Source organism: Macadamia integrifolia, chromosome 4 (genome assembly GCF_013358625.1).
Source record: "Macadamia integrifolia cultivar HAES 741 chromosome 4, SCU_Mint_v3, whole genome shotgun sequence".
Classification (NCBI taxonomy): Eukaryota; Viridiplantae; Streptophyta; class Magnoliopsida; order Proteales; family Proteaceae; genus Macadamia; species Macadamia integrifolia.
The window spans coordinates 9194676-9216208 of record NC_056560.1 but is presented as its reverse complement, the minus strand read 5'-3'; the positions used below and the strand labels follow the sequence as shown (position 1 = coordinate 9216208).

Here is a 21533-nt window from a genome sequence, read left to right as displayed (position 1 = left end):
ATAGCCCGTTAATGCATAAGAAAGATTTGGATGGCTAAGTTATTTCACCCACCCACAGAAGAACTTATGAAGATTACGAAAACAGAAAACACGCCTTCAGCCATACCTGCATTATCTTTCACATTAACAAAATTCCTTCCCAAAAATAAATTAGTTACATACACACAAACATCTATCGTCGGTAAATCTCATTGAACGGCCTAACTAAATCAATGGGGTCCTGAGCCATTCTGCTAACCGTACATAACCAAAGGAAAAATGACCTTGAAGCTGTCAATAACACAACAAAAAATTTCCAATGGCACCAGTAAACAAAACCACAAACCCAACAGCAAAGCAGCAATCCAGCAATCTGGAGCAGATCCTGTGAAACAAGAGAAATGTTCATCCACAAACTCTAGGCTCATCCCTCTCTAAAGATCCCCCACGACAACTTCTGAAATCCAAAACTGCTCTCGGGCACCCTCCAAGACCAGATAGGCACAAATAGAAATTGAGAACTTTAAAAGCAATGGATTCAGTAATAACAAAGATCATATTTAAGAATATACACACACGACATATGTGTTCAAGAGTCAATCTCAGTCACCCATAAAAAGGGGTCCAGAAAGACTGTCCACAATAGCAAATTGCATGTTTTCTGATGGTCTCCAATGCCGTTTCCGCTGGTTTATAAACCAATTGTTTATTTGCTTTTGATCTAGCCCAGTCGACTCAGCTAGTGCCATCTTATCAGCCTCCTGAAATATCCACACACGAAAGAAAGAGACAAGAGATTGAACTTGTTGAAGTCAATTAACTATATTTGGCAGTAATGTTGAAAGCCAACCAGATTTCTTGCCATGGTATTTGGTAGAAAATAAATTTATACCGTTGGGTACGGCCATTTATAGTGAACATTCCACCAGTCAAGAAGTGTTTGCCTTGCTTCTCTAGGGAGCTTTCCTTTCTTCTTTTTCTTTGAAAATTCCTGCTTCAAGCTACTGATACAACCACTATACTTGCGTAAGAGTTTATCTTTAAGCTCTCGGTCTTCAGTTCTCCTCTGGACCTCTTGAACCTCCATCTCTCCTCCACTAAATTCGTCATCAGATGATCCAGCAACTTCATCTGCCACAAATTTGACACAAACAATTCAAATAGGCCGAATCCCATATGAAATCACAAGTCCTTGATTAAAAGAAAGCTAAATCTATATGTACGGGGATAAGAAACATGTGATCATAAAATATGAACAGTAGTAAAATGAATTACATTCCAAGACACACAGATATGAATTCTACCATTAACAAATTACCTCTGAAACCTCTAGAATAAATTATTGCTCATTGTGAGGAATCGACCAACACCAAATTCTGAAGTTATAATTTCACAGAGAGTAAATAAAGAATTGTTTGAAATGATTAAAATCAAGATATGAACATTGGGTTAAGCCAAGATGTCCTGTTGAACAATCTGCAGAGCAGTAAACCAATGTCCTCGATTTCACATTGAAGCTATTATATTTTGCATCACAGTGAAGAACAACAATGAAAGAGATTCCTGCCAGTTAGACCCACCACAACCATTTTCTTGCGAAGACAAAACACAAGCATGTCTCTTCATCCCTACCATTTTTTTTTCCCAAGGATTAAACTACTGGTAAAATAAATTTGAGCATTCCAATCCACTGGAATGTATAATTACGAGAGATTGCAAAGATGGGTTTGAAAAAGGTTAGGCGTAAGTGTGATACTGACAAAACAGTTCAATCTGTGGACAGTAATTTCACTGAACCAGAAACCAAAATAAATCTAGCTACATTTGTGAATGTTCTTTACCTGCGGTTGGCCTTGTGCACTATGCACCAGATCTGACGCACACACAGGAAGATAAAAAGGCATCGTTGGAAGACGGACCCGGCACCAGAAACTGGCACACCCAAGCAGGACCTGGGATTGACCGCCGGAAGAACACAGAGCCACGAACACGCAAATAAGAAAGTCAGAAAGAGAGAGGGAGAGAGAAAGTAATTGTGGGAGACAAGATTCTGAGGGTTCGTTCTGTCGTTTCAAAACTTTCAAGGTGTCAGTTGCGACGTGACAGTACGGGCATTCAATGAAACAGCATAACTAAAACCGCAAGACACGCATCCCTCCAACCCCTCTCTCAACCCATCGTACCCTATTACGAAAACACCACTCAAGCTCGTTTCATGGGTTTACTTCCAACTTTTCCGTCTCCACTCTCCAAAGCTCCCCAACTTCAGTTGCATTTAACAAATACCATGATTCTCGTACTACTTGGAAAAGAACTCATCAACCCAAAAAATAAATCAGAAAAAAATTAAGGGACAATCTGAAGGGAGTACCCGTGGGGGTGCAGCAGGCGTAACGTCACTCCAAAACCTGAGCTAGCTACTTGATAGAAAGGGCAACAGCCCAACCCTATACCACCGCCATCAAACGCTTACTTCCTCTGCAATCCATAGCTGTGTTCCATACAAGATACCGCGTCGATTTATCACCTTAATAACCCACTTCCAAGTTTCAACAATCAGAAAGGTTATAATCGAAAACCCCACAAGGCCCCCACCTTTTTTTTTATTTTCGATTATTCAAATCGTGATCTTCGAATACCCAGACCATTATAGTTTGTCAACAGATAAGGGCAACAGTAAATAATCCAAAAGATTTAACCCCCAAAATTAAAATGATTAAAGGCGTCAGAACAGTTAGCTTCCACCTGGCCAAGGGAGACAGTGAGGGCTGGGGCCCGGGATGACCCACCCAGAGAAGGGGAAAAACTGAAGACAGGCTTGAGGATTAGGCAGGATTAGGGTTACGGTAGATTGCAAATTGCAAAGAAAAGCCTTTGATTCAGTTTAAATCACAACGCTAACACTTTACGAGGTAGCCGTAGCCCTAGTGGCCTATCGCTATTCGCTAACAGAAACCAGAGGAGGCTTTTGATCAAAGCTTTGAACAGGCAGTGGCCCACGTCGATACGTGTCAATTGAGGAGAAGAGTGAAGAGAAGATTCATGGGTCGAAGGTCTACCTGGGCGAAGAGAATAGGATGCGCCCCTATCCAACATAAATGATAAGTAATAATCAGGGGAGCAGTGACCAGTCCAGTCAGTCACTCACTTGCTCAGTTCAGTCAGAGAGAGGACTGTGTGAATACAGTTTCGCAGCGGGGAAAGCGGGAGTCCATGTGATCCCACCGAACACCCGTTCCAGCCGGGCGCACTATCCCGATCGAGAGTGTGTCTCTCTCTCTCTCTCTCTCTCTCTCTGCCCCATTTTCTTCCTTCTTGAAGCTGACTGTCACACGTCAGGATTGGCATTTTCACCGACTAGCACCATTTAATACACCACTACATCACCCTCAACTCAAGCCCCTTTTTCCCAAAGTTGGCCTTTCCAATTTCTCATCTTACCTAAATTGCTCTCTCTCTCTCTCTCTCTCTCTCTCTCTCTCTCCACTTGGTTCTGCATGTGCACCCAGTAGACATATAGACCAGACAAGACAAGAAGAACTAAAAGCCCAAGGCCCCAAAGGCCAAAACTCCAAAACCTAGGAGTTCCTACTCTAGAAATTCAAGCCAGAAAGAAGTGGGACTAGAAGCCAGAAACAAGTGGGACTAGATTACAATGTAAATCTAAATTCAACTATCCTTCATTCTTTTCCCATCAACACAAAACCCAAGAATACACCATGCTACATATATATATATATATATATATATAAGGATATACAAGTAAATAGCTATATACAGCCACTTCACTCCACATTCCCTTCAGGGGCGCTTTCATACAGCCATATTAATCTGTTCACCTCATCAGTTCATTCAAGTCTAATCAGTTATTATCCATGACTAGATTCTCCCATTCATGATCTCAAGCTAAACTTCAAACCTTCCAAATGAGACAAAGGCTGCATTTGGTAACATATTTGGAATCGCCGTATTGTGTTAAAAACAAAAATTTCAGTTTGTGTCAAAATACCATTTTTTTCTTTTGGAACAAAAGAACTACCTTTTGTTGTTCCATCAATTCTAGTTTCTAGGATTTTTTTTTTTCACCATAAATGCACCAAGCAATTTATTCCATTTTTTCATTCCCATACAATGAAAAAGCTCCAGAAAGGTTATCAAACACAACCTGACACTAGCACTTTCATCACAATTCACAACAGATACTCAAATGTCCCCTACATAGTCATTTAATATTCTCATGAGTTTTTTTTTTTTTTTGTGGAAATATTCTCATGAGATGACCGCATCTATTTCTAATAACAAACTCGCATAATACCCATCATAAGGTTTCCATAGTAACCAAGTCAGCTGGTTGTGGGTTCGAGTCTTGGCATGCCCACTATCGTCCATTGGTCATGTGTAAGCCCTGCTTGTTGTACGAGGGCTTATCCTGGGGGCTATGATCACTACCATGGAGCATCCTTTTTTCTTTACCCAAAAAAAAAAAATCTCCATAGGAACAGAACCAACATACAGTCCATTGTTCACACCCTAATCTCAGAAACCCTCAAACCTAATCCCAAGAAACCCCCTTCAAAGGCAATAGCATAACATATGAGCATTCTGGAAAACTATCTCATTTCAAGCACAAAAAACTATAATCAAATCCAATAAAACATACTTGTAAAACTTTTCAGGCAAGCAAATAACATGACAACCTCACTCACACTTTCCAAGCAAATAAGCAGCATAAAAGACATAGTTTTCCTTTAATTCTTGGTGGATCATTTGATTGCAGCAGGCCATAAACGTGGAAAACAACATTCAAACACTAATACCTGTCCTCAAATTTCACCAGCAGGAGGAGAGAATCTTTCCTTTTTATTGTTTTGGAAGGACAGAGTAACCTTACTCTCCCAATGGAAAATTTGCAGTTTCAAAATATGTATTACAGTCTTATTTAACTTACCACTGAAGATGGGTTGATTAAAAGCAGCAAAATTCCATCCAACAAACAGTTGGTCAAATTAAGCATTTGTGCTTATTTAACATCAGAAAATTAGAGATCTCATGCACCTGATAATAATGACTAGTTTCAAGTCCTGGATAACAGTATCTAATGCACAAATGCTGCACTCAATATTCTTCACTTAAATATATTTTTCTGTTGAAGGGGGTGGTTTTGTATGGGGAAGAGTACCGAGTATCCATTCTGTAGAAGAATAGAACATTGTGAAAGTAAGAGAAGTTGGAATATGAAATCCAACAAAGAATACTTCAAAAAGGGGGATTAATCAGTATCAATGGATATTAAAAGAACCAAAGGGCAATGGCAATCTGAAGAAGTGTATAAGAAGTTGCTCTTCTCCAAAGGTTAACACAAATTTATTTCCTTAAAACAATCTAACCACGTGCATCTAACATAAAAATTAGAATTGGCAGCGGTAAGGACCCAATTAAGTAACGACACAAGACAACATGAGATGAAAGAAATATGAGAAATAAAATTAACACTGAAAAGGTAAATCTGTACTTTAGAACATTATTAGTTGGCTAACCACATCTAATTTGCAAAGCCATCATAGTCAACACTTTTGCTTCGTTGATAATGCCAAAACAAACTACATTTTTTACTCACTAACACCACTAAACTAACATTTTTAATCATTAAATCCACATTTAACTAAGTCAAGGCTGTCATCCCAACATTAATTCCATAAACTCATACAACATGACCAGAAGAACAGAGAAGCGTGCAGCCATTTCTTAAAAAGCTACTTAAAATAGCACAACTCCATAGAATAAAGGGGACAAACTCAATCTCTACTTGGATCCTTTTTCTCCTTTTTCTTAGAGTTATGCTTCACCCATTAGTTTATTGCTCCATAAAACCTTGAAAAGAGTAAATGAACAAAACCCAAGAGGATGAGCAAAAGAAGCATGATCTCAAAGGACAAGATCAGAGAAATCACGTGTGTAGTGTGATATTCTATTAGGAATCCAGTTTTCTTGATCATAAGGACAATCAAGGTTTAGTTCAGGTTCTAAATGGCAACTTCCGAGGTATCTTTCTTTGCCAAGAAAACAAACTCCCTTTAGCCACATTACTTTTTTAATCAATGGCTAGCAGAACCGACCCAAGGCATGCACCAGACACTCTTTTGGAACTTGAAATTCTTTAAAGAATCACCCACAAGACATAGCAGACATCCTTACATACCATTAAGTTAGACCCATTTATTTTCGAGGATAAGAAATAAATAAAATATATATATATATATATAAAATAAAAAATATTATCATGTCAATGCTCTACTTGCTTAATAATTTTTACCACAAGAAATGAATACAACACCAGAATAGGTATGTACAAATAAAAATTCCATAACTACGATAAACAACTTGTATTCATTCGAATGCAATGCCAAGCATCGAAAAGTGAAAAAAATTGAATATCCAAGAACCAAAAAAACCTTAACTAAAGCAGTACTGTTTGTTCCACTTCCACCTCAATATCATCATCTTTAGTCTAATACCTCATAAAATGTGTCAACACATGTTAAACTTAGTAACTTCCAGAAAATGTAATTATAGGACCGCAGCAAGAAATAAAAAGCTGGACTCATCATGTGACTCATATAGGGAAATGGAGAAAAAAGGAGCACAAACGAAAAGCTCAAAAGTATTTAAATCTTGCTAGGGAAAAATGAAAATCTCAATAGCAGAAGTATAGATTCCACCATATTCCAGTCATTATGGATACACCAGCTATTGCTAGGAATATCAGCAAAAATTAATTCGTACAACAAAATCAAGAGAGAAATGATGACCTTCTGATTGTATGTCATACAGAACATAAGAAGATGAGGCTAAGAGGAGTCAGCCATTAAAATTGTGATAAATCTCATCAAATAAATTTCTCCCAAAATACTATATCAAATGAGACTTTTACCATACACATTACATCAAATGAGACAAAGGAAACATGGTTTATGTGTTTGGTTGAAATTTTGTCACATTCTTACTGAAATAGTCCTAACAGTAACCATGTTATATCACACCCCACCCCACCAAAAAAAAAAAAAGAAAAGAAAGTAACCTTGTTTAAAACCTGCAGCATTTTCTGATAGATTATATTACCTAAAGCTAAAAACTTCTCCGGAGCTGATGTAGAAAACTAGGGGTATAACTATCATCATGGGAAAACACCACCAGAATGAGTGCTCATCAGCATTTGGGAGATGCACCAGAATAAATCTCTCTAAGGGAAAATTTGAATTAAAGCCCCCCCCCCCAAAGCTCCCCTCTAACATTTTCAAGTTTCAATGCACAAAACTGATAAAAGAAAATTAAAAACTAAACACAAAGATATGAAATGTCAAAGTCAGAATCTCTTTCAACTAAAGGCTAATTACTTACAAGCAGGAAAAAGGAGTTAAAAAAAAAAAAAAAAAAAAAGAGAGTGAAGACTCGGTGCAACAAATAGAAAGAACTGTAAGAAAACGAAATAAAAGTAAATTTAAACCTCCTCCCCACTCACCCCCCAATTTTTTTTTGGATGATCCCTTTCATTTCTCAAGGAGATTTTTGTTGGTTTGTGTAACGAGGTGCTACTATATTTACACGTGAAACCCTAGCAGCCCAATTCCCAGCACTAGAGTCGGAGTGAGGAAGTAGGTTTTCTTTGGATTCTACTCCTTCAAGTGAGTTTGTTTTATAATTTGCAAGGATGCACCAGGTGGGGTGGATGACCCAAACTGTGTCTTAAGTCCAAAAAGGAAAACGAGAGTTATGGAAAGATCCACAGCATTTACTCCATTCCTCTTTGTTCCTCTTTGGCTTGTGTTAGTGTATTTGTGTTGTCCAAAACTCCAGTACTATACTAAGTAACATATGGAAGAAACTAAAATAAATGAATGAAAACAGCAGCAGCCCCATCAACAAGGAAATATAAATGCACATCAAATGAGGAAAGAGAACCAAAGCTGCTGCACAAAGATCAATGAATCAAAATACTGTAACTGAGACCATCATCGTCATCAGAGGAAGAGAGAGAAAGAGAGAGAGAGAGAGAGAGAGACCCGAAATGGAGCTTCTAGAAACACCCTTGCAGAGATTACTGAGTTGTATTTCAATCTTGTTCAAGAAGGAGGTAGCTTCATCAAAAGGCCTTGCGAGATCAGATTTATACTTCACCAACATATCACAGTACGTTTCCTTAAAGAAAGAACAGAAAAAGCTGAAGTGAATGAGAAAAAAAAAAGTAAAAACAGATAGTAGAAGAAATGAAGAAGGTGAGAGAGAGAGAGAGAGAGAGAGAGAGAGAGAGAGAGAGACACACACACACACACACCATGAATTCGTCGAGCTCCGGATCAACACCTAAGCAAGTGGAAGCAGCAGCGGCGTTTCCGTTGCAGACATCATTCTCTCGCCGGATTTCGTCTAACAAGCACGCTATCTCCGGTGGCGCTCCTACCTGTAACACCCAGTTATTAGAACCCATCTCAAAAAAGTCGTAAAACCGGCGATAAGAAGATCTATAGACAGATATGATGAAGGTTCATCAAACTCACGTCTACGTAAACGATAAACTTACTCACGTAGTAATGCGAAAATCCAGATTAATTATTTTAAAAGACAATTCAAAAACGTCCTCCTTTGATTTATGCGAAATTTTCGTTTTCTCAACCCTACTATCTCAAACTTAAAGTAGAGTTACCACCTGTGCTGCACCGGAAAGAAACCAGAGAGATTCTACCGGAAGGGAACAGAAAGCCCACTTTGAGTCTTTAATTACTTACCTTCTGACAATCGATGTAAGCTTCAAGGAGTCTTGGATACCGAGGATGAGATGCGATTTTCGCCTTTATCACACTTGACAGTTCCTCTTCCCCACCTCCACCTCCTCCTCCTCCTCCTCCTTCTCCACCACCACCAACACTTCCTCCTCTTGCTTGAATTTCATTAGGCGTAGTAAAAGCTGCCGCCGAGAACAACTGATCCGCTCCAAAGATCGGGATTCGATCGGTTCCAAGTGCACCGCTACTTAACAAACTCTGGTAATCCGCCGCTGAAACTAAGTTATCCGGCGACTCCGTGTAATCCAGACTCGTTTGGAGTCCGTACATTCCCTCCATCAATAATCAATCTTTTTTCCCACAGACAAGAAGATAAGAATTAAATTTTAACTACAAAGATGGATATATAGAGATATCTCAAAACTCATAACTATACTTATTGTTCGTATACATCAAGAAGACGTAGAGAGATTCCTGCTTTTCGCTTCGTAATCATATTCTCATAAGTCATAACAAGATTAATACTTAATTTTTTTCATTTTATCTCCTCTTCCGCTTTCTTCCCTGTAAGTTTCTGATTTTCTGGACCTGGAACTTGGAGTTTGAGTAGCACAGAGAACAACTGCAAGTTGTGTTCTTGGAGATCGTGATTTTGTTTAGCGTACAAACAACAGGAGATGAAGCCACAGGCTCAGACCCTCAGACCTTCGGACCCTCTCTCTCTCTCTCTCTCTCTCTCTCATAAAATAAATAAATAATGATAAAAGGTCTTTTGGACGGTTGCGTCTGCAAGGATTAATGGGTTATACTTATACATTCAGTTTTACCACTAGTATTGGTGTGATATTGCATACTTAACAGAAAGAACAATCTAGAATTGCCACTTGGCAAAATTCTATCATTCATTAATCTTTGTTTTGTAAAACCTTTATTTTGCCACTTGGAAATTTCAGCTAATGGGACCTTCGAGTTTCTATTTTTGCAAAATTTCAGCCACGTCAGACCACTGATGTATTGCTAATAACTAATACGTGGGCCCGTCTATATTTAAAATTATATATACACTCTGATGGGCTCCCATCCCATTAATTAATTTTCCGCTTATCTTTTCTTTAAAATATATTTTTGAAGAGGTAGTATTGTACTTTCATCTCAATTCAGTCAATTCCCACGATTTAAAAAATTTAAAAACAAATCGTACTTTTCCGCCTCAAAGAATAAAATAAAATAAAGCCACTTACAAGAATAGTACCGCACGATCTCTTTTTTTAATTGACGTATATACCCTCATCCAAAACATAAAATTCCGCTCTTCCTTCTCTTCTGATCCATAATGATGGCCCCCACCCTGTTTCCTCCAATGGACCGTCCGATTCTGATGACGATATCTACTTTCCATCGCGAATATACGTCCTCTAATCGCTCCATCATCAATGGCCGACACGATTCCTGCCGCTCCTTCCCTCAGATACAACTAAACCTTCCTCACATATCAGAGGCCTGTGAAGAGAATATCATGTACTTGGATGATAGAAACCGTTAGATCAGAATATCTTTCAAATAATTTGTGGGCCAGCTAAGATGATCTGGACCGTCGACGTCATGAGATGGTATTTGTAGTAGAGTAAGGAGAGAACTGTAGATCATGTCATTCTGGTAATATCCGATCTAGGAAAAACGTAACAGAATCTCATGTCATAAGGTTCTCGGTCGGCCTTTACACTTATAAAAAGCATAAAATCAATTCCTTTAATAGTTAATTACTCGAAAAGGAAAATTTTTAGGTTATTAATTAATCAACTAAACACTAATGCTTGCGACCGAATGATTCTGAAAACACGTGGGAGACTGTAGGATTAGAATTTTCTCATCATCTGCGAGACAATTTATGGGGATAATAAATCGATATGGCTTTGATACCATGTTAAAGGGTTTAATTCAAAATATTAATGCACTAAATGAAGAGAGATCTTCAAATATATGAGGTATGCACATCGGAACAAATTGATGTAGGATTATATTTTTATAATTTTCAAATTTACAATAAAATGTGTACATAGGATTTAGATCAATTATTGAAATTTTGTGTCCTTTGGGATGGTGTATTAGCTTTGTTGAACATATGGTCAAGATTTACCAAAAAAAAAAACTTATGGTCAAGATCTTGCCCATACTCCAATGAAGTGATGGATGTTTCCAACCCGGTGGATGATGCTAGGATTCTAAAAAAAATATGTATACATATTCATTTATAATCATAAACGTTATTCACACTATGGTGCATAGTTGATAAAACCCATGGACTATTCCGGAACACGTCTAAACTCTTTAGTCATGGTGCTCACGGATAAAGAAAACTTCTTAAAAATAATTACTCCTAATCTAAAACATGACATGATACAATGATTGAAAATACTATATCTGGATGGACCAAAATGACATAAAAAAGCACATGAATTGATATAAGATGATTCTTTAATATATATAAAATAATAATAATAACATGATTTTGTTATTTTTGGGAAATAATACTCCCTCATCAGCTAGGCCCCGGTGCCCAAAACATAAGGGGATAAATGACACCCAAACCCCTGTGCCCACCCAGTTGGTTGCCACACTGATGCAAGCGACGCGTTACTAGTAATGAGTGTTCTTTTTTTTTTTTTTTTTTTTTAATGCATTTGGGGTTAGCAGATTTAAACATGAAAATGGTTTTTTTTTTTTTTTTTTGTTAGTCAGATATGTTATTTATTGTCAACACGAAAATGACACAAACCTACTCTTTCAAACCAAGCAAAACTTTTAAGAGTTTGGGCTCGATCATGCTATTAATCACCACCCCCACCCCTCGCAAAAAAGAAAAAAAAGGGAGGGGGTGTTGTGCTCGTGTGGCGTTGGGTATCTTACTTCAAAGAACAACTACAGAAAATAAATTTTGTAATTAACTCATGATTGTAAATTACAATTGCAGCTAGATGATTCACATGCTAATTCATTTTAAAAACTGAAACGTATAACAATCCAGAAAAGTGAATAGAAATAGCAACCAAACAATAACATAATGCATACAAAAATTTACATTGTTTGGTAGTCTACTTACATCAATGGTAAGATAAAAACCATATCACTAATAATGGATAATAGGATTACAGTCACTCGTCCTCACACTTCTTCTTATTTTCTAGACAGTATTACATGCTACAAATTTATAGTGAAAAATATAAAAGACCAAAATACAAGATATTATACACCTAACATTCATTAAATTGATTCATAAGTCATATGATTTAGCCTACCAAGAAGGAAATCGATAACATGCATAAGTGCCTATAGCTCCATATGCTTTTTGGTGAAAACCACATGGTAGAAAGGGTCGAATTTCTCTAAATCACTGACTAGGAGAAATCTCCACAATCACTCTCGTCAGTACATCATTTGTGAGAAAAGTTAAATTCTTTTTTTCCAATGAATTTTTGTTTTTTTCCAATGATTATACTATTTAAATATCCCACTTAAATATTTCTTTTGGGATGAAACGTGAATTGTGAGCAAGGAACATTGGAAATTAAAATATGCAAAGTACATATCAAGCTAATTTAAACAAAAAGAAGAACCTTTCTACAAAAATTTTTAACAAAACGTATAACTATATATCTAACCACAAGTTGTACATTTATTCCATCTTATCTGCAGTTTTATCGACTAAAAGGAGAAAAAGAAAATGGGCAGAGGAACCCACCCCTCAGACCTCAGAAGCTTTAGGTGCTGTATTCTTCGATTTCTCCCACCTCCACCACCTGTTCTCTCCAGGATATTGGGCCAGAGACCGGGAGTGGGGTTGCGGCTAGTTAGCCTTGCCTTGCTGGCTTTTCGATGACACGAAACCCCTTTCGTATCGTATCGTATAGTATCGTTGCGGACACAGAAACCACCGTGACCAGCCAAGCCAGCCATGGTGCCTGGGGCTGCTTTCTTGCTTGCGTTTTGGTCTCTGTTTGACAGGCAGTGTTTGTGGTTTGTGTTTTACTACCAATTCTTCATTGTCGCATAGACCCTTTTTCATTGACTGATTGATTGATTGACAAGCTAATTGTCAGAGCTTCAGTTCAGACTTTGGACTTTGGAGGAACTATGAAACTTTATATTTATTAAAAAAAAAAAAAAAAAAAGGGGGTTAAAGCCCATTCCTCCATTATTCTCCCTTCTTGTACCTTTGCCCTGTTTTAAACTGCGTAGGCAATAATGGAGCAAGTAGTCATTTCCTGAAAATAAAGAGTTACTAACGATGCCCCAACAACAACAGATATGCAAGGGTTTAGTTGGACTTCATTAGGTTAAATGAACTGCTTACATATGATTAACTACAGGTGATAACATTTTAGGGGATAGGTCTACTACTAAATCAACGGTTGTATGTAGATGTATCTCTCCATTACCATCAAAAGTTAGAGATCGGATCAAGTTTAAGAAAGAGAACAATCTCACATGTCATTGGTTCATGAATTTGAAATCCACGTGTGAGATTGTTCTCGTACATGAACTTAATCCGGATTCCTAAAATTATGATATGTGACACATTAGATATTTTATAAAAAATATTACAAATTGGATAAAGTTGAAATTTTATAAACAAGTAACTGTAAAATATAGACCCACTACTTAGACATATCAAGTTTTAACTTAAATAAAATTTACCAAGTGATGCAACGAAGCATTGAGATGGTGTAACAATAGATATACATGAGAGGATATATTATCAAATATAAATTTGATATGAGACCAATTTGAACATTACCTCTTCTTCTTCTTCTTCTTTTTTCAATTCGAACATTACCTAAATATCCATATAGTTGAAATTTCTGTATCACCATACAAATTAATAGCAAAAATTTTGGTCCATGAATTGAAAGGTCCCTTACACCCGTCGGTGTAGTGAAGCTTTTCACATACTTTTGATTCTTGGTGGATACTCCATACCCACAAGTGTCTAGTGGGTTACTATTTTGGAACCCTGAAAAAGTATAAAAATCACAATTTTGGGTTTTAACTAATTAAATAATAATAATAATAATAATAATAATAATAATAATAATAATAATAATAATAATAACTCAACCAATTGTCCATACAAACCCGAGACAAAAGCCTTCACTATCTTAACATGAGGAATCATATCTTAGATTGAACAATTTATAAGAGTCTAGGGAGGACTACTTCCATTTCTAAAACAAATAGATATAGATAGATTATGCCATCTTATCATTATCCTCTTTAGGAATAAGATTTTGAGGTGGGAGAAAAGTGGGCCAGTTAATTTAACAACCAGAGTCAACTTGCACTAATTTAACCCAATCCACCATAAACAATTTGATGACCCATGAAGAGTTCTTTCCTTCATGATCCACAATTTTGCACCATGGAGAAGGCTGGTCTATTACAAATGATAGTGAAAAGGGCAGTCCCACTCTTTTGGTTGGTCATATGTCAAGTCTTGAACCATATATCAGCAGAATGGTCTATCATGTATCAAATCAACAATTAAAACCAAATATCCTAAAGTTGACCTTCAATTAAACCAAATTAATATCAGTACAAAAAGAATAATGTAGACAAGAATTCAAACAATTACTTAAGAGTAATCTACTGTAATTTAATTTTTCAAAGTTGAAGAGTTTGTTAGGAAAGTGGCAAGGGGCCGGTCTCAATCAAATTTGATTATCACTTGATTCTCAACAAAATCACTTGATGAAGTTATAAGTCAAACGGATTATTCTCAACAAAATTCTCTTTGAAGTTGGAATCAAAGTCAAATTAAGAGGGGATTATTAACAAAGATCTTGCCCTCGGCTATCAAGTCAAAGGAACAAATTAAGAAAGATGCATGCAGCAAAAGAAGAAACTTCTCCTTCTTCTTTCCAGGGGGGGGGGTTCTTGACAAAGATCTCTTTCTTGCCACTGGCCTGTTTCTCAATTATATAACTCAAAGATTGTGATTTGAGATTTAACTTCTTCTTCTTCCATTGGATGTTTTGTTATTATAGTCATAAAGAAGGGTCCATCAGATATAACCTGATAAGCTAATATACAGAAAATCTCCAATAATATTATCAACACCACCACCACCACAAAGCCACTTTGGATGCATGGACCAGTCTAGAGTATAGACACCAGAGAGAAGCTTTCCCTCATTCTGTATCCAATCAATACTAGTAAATTGGAGTCAATCACTAGTGGCTCTTGGTCATCATCCTTTAACAACCCAGTTTCATAAGCCCTTTAAGTATCTATTATATTTCTAATTTTTGGCTTTAATGGAGGTGCGCATCTTCTTATCACATTCTAAGATAAACAATATTTCATTCTACATAATCTATACTTGTTTTTGAGTAATGAGTTCATACACGCTCCAATTCATGATTTCATGTTCTCCCAATAATTGGAATTCAGGTAGGAAGAGTTAGATAGTTCAGTTCAGCGCAGCTCAGGTGCTGATAGTCAAAAAAGAAACCAAAAAGAAGGATTCTCAAAGCTGTTTTTAAGGGAAAAGTGATTATTATAAACACTTAAAGAGGTTATAGAAAATTAATTTGTATCTAATTCCCATAATCTTTTGACCTTACAAATCCCCACAAACAAAACAGAAGAAACCACATCATCATCACATAGTAAAAAAGAGAGCCTCGGGTTAGCTAGGCTGGCTGTGATCTGTGGGATACGTGAATTATAAACATGCCTTTCCACTTAAATTCTGATCCCAACTTTTTAAAGTTCATGAAGAAACGTGCACTTGGCCGTTCAAAAATCAAAATATATGTAGTGATGAAGATTCTATTTTACTGATATAATATACAACAAAGAGATGGCAGCAAAGGGTTGTGGAATCAAATTTATCATTTTAAGTAAGGAATAGATATAGAGATTTGAGATCTCCCACCTGGAATCCATCAACTTTCCTACGCTAAAGCTGTGTTTGGTATGCATTATCAGAATAGATTCTGAGTCTATAACTTATCATGAAACCCAATTTTTCTCTATTTTTTTGCTTCATAAAACGTTCTAAACCCAAAATCTACTCCAATAATGTATACCAAACACAACCTAAGTCTGCTACTTCTAGAGAAAGAGAGAAATTGTTGTGTTGTATTATAGAGATTTAATACACATTTTTTCTTTTAAAAGATAAATCCATCTAATCCTAATGAATACTAATCCCGAGTTTTAAAACTTTAATGCCCAAATGTAAACCTGACCATTGCACACCAAGTGGGTTAATGCAGCGTAGCTGGTGCATGAGGCTTCTGCATGTGCGACGTCTAAAGAGACGAGAACTATGAGGCTTTATCAGAAGAATATCGAGAGATTGTTTCAACCGCTTAACCACTAGATCACAATATTCGCACTTTTACCATTGAATCAACACCGACCCTGCTGGGTTGATGCTGCATTCACCATTAATGAAGTTCTAATGATGATTAGGGTTATATGTTTTTGGTAGGCCATAGTTGAGGTTGGATATGCAGGAAACTCGGGGACATGTCTAGTGTTTCCCGTTCTCTTCATTCTCTTCTATTTTACTTTTTCAATTTTAATGGGTGTTGGGTCGTCATCATAAATAAATAGTATTTATTGAATGAACCCATGAGGCATGAACCAAGACCCTTTCTTTTTTTTTGGGTAAAGCTTGAACCAAGGCCAATTCATGTCATTTTGACAGTTAACTAGTTAAGACTTTTCTTTTAATTCTCTCTCCTTTTTGTTAAATATAAAATTACAGACTTAAGATTAGATAAAACAAGAACTCAGAGAAAAGAAATCAAACAAAATTAAAGAACTTTTTCAGTTAATTGCATATGTTGTGCTGGGATTGGGCAATTATCACATCCTTAAGTATGATTATTAAAAGGGCAATTGTATGAGGCCCGCAAGGTTCCCTATCTAGCATACGCTAAAATTTGATTGGTCATCATGATGTTTATTAAGTGGTTTTTCTTCTTTATGAGAACCCATCTACCCTTTCCATTCATGTAGGGGAAAACTCTTGGTTTTAAATTTTGGATTCAAATTTGTTTGGGGCCGATTCATTCTATTTATTGATTTGTGGTTATTATTATTACCTAGTGGTTATTCAATGGCGTTCACATGTGTTACTCTTGAGGCTATCAGAACCCTGTGATTATTGCTATCCCTTTCCCATCGTACCTTTTGATGTGCATGTTCATGATATTCATGGTAAGTGTTGGTATTCAATCGAGTGTATAGGGTGATCTATATGACTCTACTCCTATCTTTTTTTTGTTTGGTAATGTGACTCTACTCATATCTTTTTTTTTGGTAATGTGACTCTATTCATGTCAGTTTGGCAAGTGTTCAATCATGATATATGATTGATATCATATCGATTGAACGGTACAAATCAGGTGTAAGAAAAAAAATGATTTTAAAAGTAAAATAAGGGTATTTTTGTCCGATATAGGTGATTTGATACCGAGCTATTCTAATACCATAACAGTTTTATGAATGACCGACACTCATCCCGATACTGTGCTCTAAAACCATGATGGTATTAGTATTTTCAATGTATTAGAGTCAGTTTGTTCTTTTTTGGTGATCATAATAAGGGTGTCAAATGATCGGTTTGCTCTGGCATTATCCCCACCTCTTGATAAGAGAAGAATGACCTCGAATCAATTAAAAAGAGAAAATGACCTCTACATTTGTTAGATTTCATTCAATCGGTTGGCTCAATGTGTAGGCTTTGTGGAGTGAACCCCATACCCTTCACCCCTTGATGAAAGGAATGTATGGATCCTCCAAAATACATAGCCCTTCTTTTGAATTAAAGATAACTTTTGAAAATACTTCTCCAAGCCCATAATGGTTGGATTGTCAATGTCGCCTGAAAGAAATCTTTGTTAGGAAACTATAAACCAACTAAGCCCATTATGAATTAGGCTTATTAAGAATCTCCCATCCAACCTTAGCAAGCATAGCCTCAATTCTAAATATCGAAGTCCCTCAAACCTATATACCTCTCCCTTTCTAGTTTGGGTTTGCACAAAAATTCCCAATTAACCCAATGAACCTTCCTTTTATTTTTTTTTTCTGTCCCCCACCAAAAATTACATATTGTTTTTTTTTTAAATATTTAAGCAATTCATTTAATTTTTTTTTTTAAATGTAATAGGAACTTAATTAGTAATTGATCGAGAGTCAAACATTTTACAAAACAAGGGAACAAAGTCCATAAGCATCAGAAAGGATAAGAGGATACACAAAAGGGGGAGGGGATTTCCAAACAATAGAGGTACTATTAAAAGAACTATGTGATGTGAGTGCATCCACTACCCTATTGCCTTGACGAAGAGTATGATAAAAGCAGATGTGGAAAAATTGATGGGACAAATTAATACAATCTTTCTGAAGTGATTCCAGTCATAAGGTGAACAACAAGGAGGTTACCGCCACTTTCCACTTGAATAGCAAAAAAAATCATTCTCCACAACAATGCATTTGATAGTTTAAAGTGTGCCATTTTTTTTATTGTGGAGTAGCTCTTGTAGCACAACCATACAATTTTTCCTTTCATTTTGCAGTCATGTTAATAATTGTCCTTTACCTATTGGAAAGCATGTTTTTAAGATCTTCCAAATACTGTTTGCAACCCTAGATATTTGTGAGATTTCTGCATATTTATTCTAATCCCAACAATTCAGACAAAAATTCTTCTAAGTCTCGCTAGTTTATTAGGGTGGAAAGATGTTGATGATTTATGTGTATCAATGGATTGTGAAGCAGAGTGGTATGGCAATGAATAGTTTTCCAACCTACCGAAAAGGAAAAAACTCCGAGATAATGATGGTAAGAATGTCTTACTCTCCACATTTACTCATAACTAGTATTCAATACATAAATATATGGACCAAGTCTTCCTTCACCGCTTGGTGAAGGAAAACATGATCAAGTTGTGACCCCCTCTCTCCCCCTATTGTATGATTTCAATGTGTCATGGTGAACTGATGCCCCATTCACTGCATCAATTCACCATGGACTCAGAAAAACTCGATCCTAAGTATATAGGTTCTACCAAAGAATGGATAAATAAAATAGATGAATGAGCAAGTGGGACTGGTGGACCGACAAATCTATCAAGCCAAGTAGACTTGGGCCAAAAGTTTGGGGGGCTGAAATTTTAATGGCCAAACAAACTGTTGGGCCTGGGCTGGTAGGCGTGGAATTAAGAAAGAGGAGAGAGATTTGGGGTGATTAGAAAACGGAATAAAATTGTCTATGGAGATTTGATCCGGCGGAGACGGCTTAGATTTAGATTCTCTGTGATTCTTCGTTTTGCAATTCTTGTGCAATGTTGTAGAATGCGACACTTGGTGACGTTGACATAGTCGGCCCAAATAAGAGGGGGAAGTGGATGCTGCTCTAACCGATTTATGTGATTAAACCAGATCAAACAAAGATAGGGATGTGTTGGATTTATTGGCTAAATTAATTATTTGGGTTGATTAAATGGGTGAGAGTCAAATTGCATGAACCAGTTCGGTCCACTCTCAAGTTTAGGGATATGCTGGCTCAACCCATTGTGGTTTAGGGTTTTGAGTGCAGAACAGTATTATAAATACTAGGTTTTTGGTCCCTACAGCCATTACTCACTCTTTCCCACTTTACCACTAAAGTGAGAGAACCAAGGAATTTAAGGGGCTGTAGAAGATCCATAGCCAAGCCAAGAGAACGAAAGTGAGAGTGACCAATATCAATCTTCTTCAACATACTTGGTGAAAGATACAATTAGATCCTCTATAATTTTATTAGATTCGTATTCTTGTTTCTCTGTGTGGTTTCCTCAATAGGATTTTAAACTCAAACCCATAGGGAGTTTTAACATGTGGTATCAGAGCCAACCATACAGAACAAGAATCGATACATGTTTTATTTTATATACTTGAATCATATTTGTGAATATTTAATAAGAACGAATTACTATTATTATTATTTTGGGTTTGAAAGTAAGGTTTCATAATGGATATCTATTTCAGTGATGGGTTTTAAACATGTAATGATTTATCAAAAAAAAAAACCATGGAGATTCACCGGGAAAATCTATAGCCATGCCGATCATAGAGCACTATCGTTTCAACCACTGATTATGGTAATATTGGGTTTAAAAAAAAAAAAAACCAAAATCTTAGGAATTTAATTTCTAGTTATTTTGGGTTGAAATCGGCTTATGGTGATGGATTTTAATTTGTTTGGATTTTTGCATTAGTCACCGGAATGGTGTTCTCCGGGTTGGGACGATCCTTGGTGAAAGGTTTTGTAGTCGCTCACCCTCTGATCATGCCATTATGGGTGGTTGAAGTTTGAACAGAACCTTTTATGTGGCCGATTAGGATCGACAGCGGCAGCTGTAGCGGGGGCTGCAGAAATTTAGTTTTAGAAAACGAAAATGAGCTAGGTTAACGTTGTGATGATGATAGATCCAAGCTTGGGTCTATCATTGTTTAAATTAAAACATATAAAATATAATGGGTTGAACCCATGGACGTTTCCTTATTAGTCTGTTTTAATGTAAGACTAAAACCCAACATCTTATTTAAAGTGTTATGGGCCAAAGCCCACTGACTTGGTCCATAGGCTTCAATGAATTATTATGGTTCAATGAACCGAATCAATTTGAACCAAATGATATTGGGTGCACATTGGTATGCCATTGTCAAATATTTAATTAAAAAAAAAAAATACAGAACAGTTGCAAGAAGGCGGCGGCTGATTTGTTTTGAAAAAAAAAAAAAAAAAAACCTTAAAGGCTTGTTTGGTTTTTGTTCCTTTTGGGTTTTTATTATTTTAAATTTCATTTAAAGATTCATTTTAAGGCCAAATTGAAATCTGTTTTTTGCGTTGGATTCCTTGTTTTGGGCCACATTTAATGATCTAATTTTTAATATGACATGTTTATTCGAAATTTTATGTTGTATTTAGTTTTAATCATTGAAACAAGAGGGCATAAATCAATGCTTTGAAAAATATATATGTTATTGGTTACCATGAAATTGAGAAAAAATTTTAAATTGAGATATGTTAATATGGAAAAGGGTGTAAGCTTCCGCTTATTCTTAGTTGCAAAGTAATTTTTTAATAAACCATGAAAGGATGAGGTGGAATCCACCAAAGTGGTACATCTTATTATTCCATGATTTTCCATATGGTAACAATGTAGGTGACATTTGCCCAAAGGTGATGTCACCAAAGTTAAGAAAATGACAGTAACCTAGAGGTTCCTAAGCCCAAAGGTGAGAGATTTCAAAAGTTATTATTTTTTTCACAGTAAATATGAATTTACAAGAGTATCAGTGCATTCTTAGCCCAAATGATAGGAATGTAGTTGCGGTTGTGACTCTTGTATGATTATTGTTGTCATAGTGACATATTTATATGTATGTTTTGAACATAAAGATATTCATTTCCAATGGGAAAGATATGATAGAACTGAGTGAAACCCATCAAAGTGGTACATTCAGTTCGATTGTATCTTCCCCAATAGTAAATATGATACTTTCTCAAAGGTTATGTCATCAAGGTTTGAGGATAATTATCGACATTTCATAAAGGGACATTGAATTTGGAGTTCTTTTGCCCAAAGCTGATTGAATTCCGAAGTTAATGTTGTTTTCACAGTTAAAAATATATATATATATATATATAAGAGCATCAGCTAATTCTTGTCCCAAGGGATAGAGATACATTTTTAGTTGTAACTCTCATTTA

At 36.3% G+C, this 21533-nt stretch overlaps 1 protein-coding gene across 1 annotated transcript; it reads right to left on the bottom strand.

Moving 5' to 3' along the window:
• Nucleotides 1-516: 516 nt before the first annotated feature.
• LOC122076579 (homeobox protein knotted-1-like 6) lies at nucleotides 517-9513 on the bottom strand. Its single transcript, XM_042641960.1, has 5 exons — nucleotides 8763-9513; nucleotides 8312-8437; nucleotides 8040-8175; nucleotides 872-1110; nucleotides 517-740 (listed from the first exon to the last, which is right to left on the bottom strand). The coding sequence occupies exons 1-5, from the start codon at nucleotides 9096-9098 to the stop codon at nucleotides 582-584; spliced, it is 996 nt and encodes a 331-aa protein (XP_042497894.1). The 5' UTR covers nucleotides 9099-9513; the 3' UTR covers nucleotides 517-581.
• Between the last annotated feature and the right edge of the window lie 12020 nt (nucleotides 9514-21533).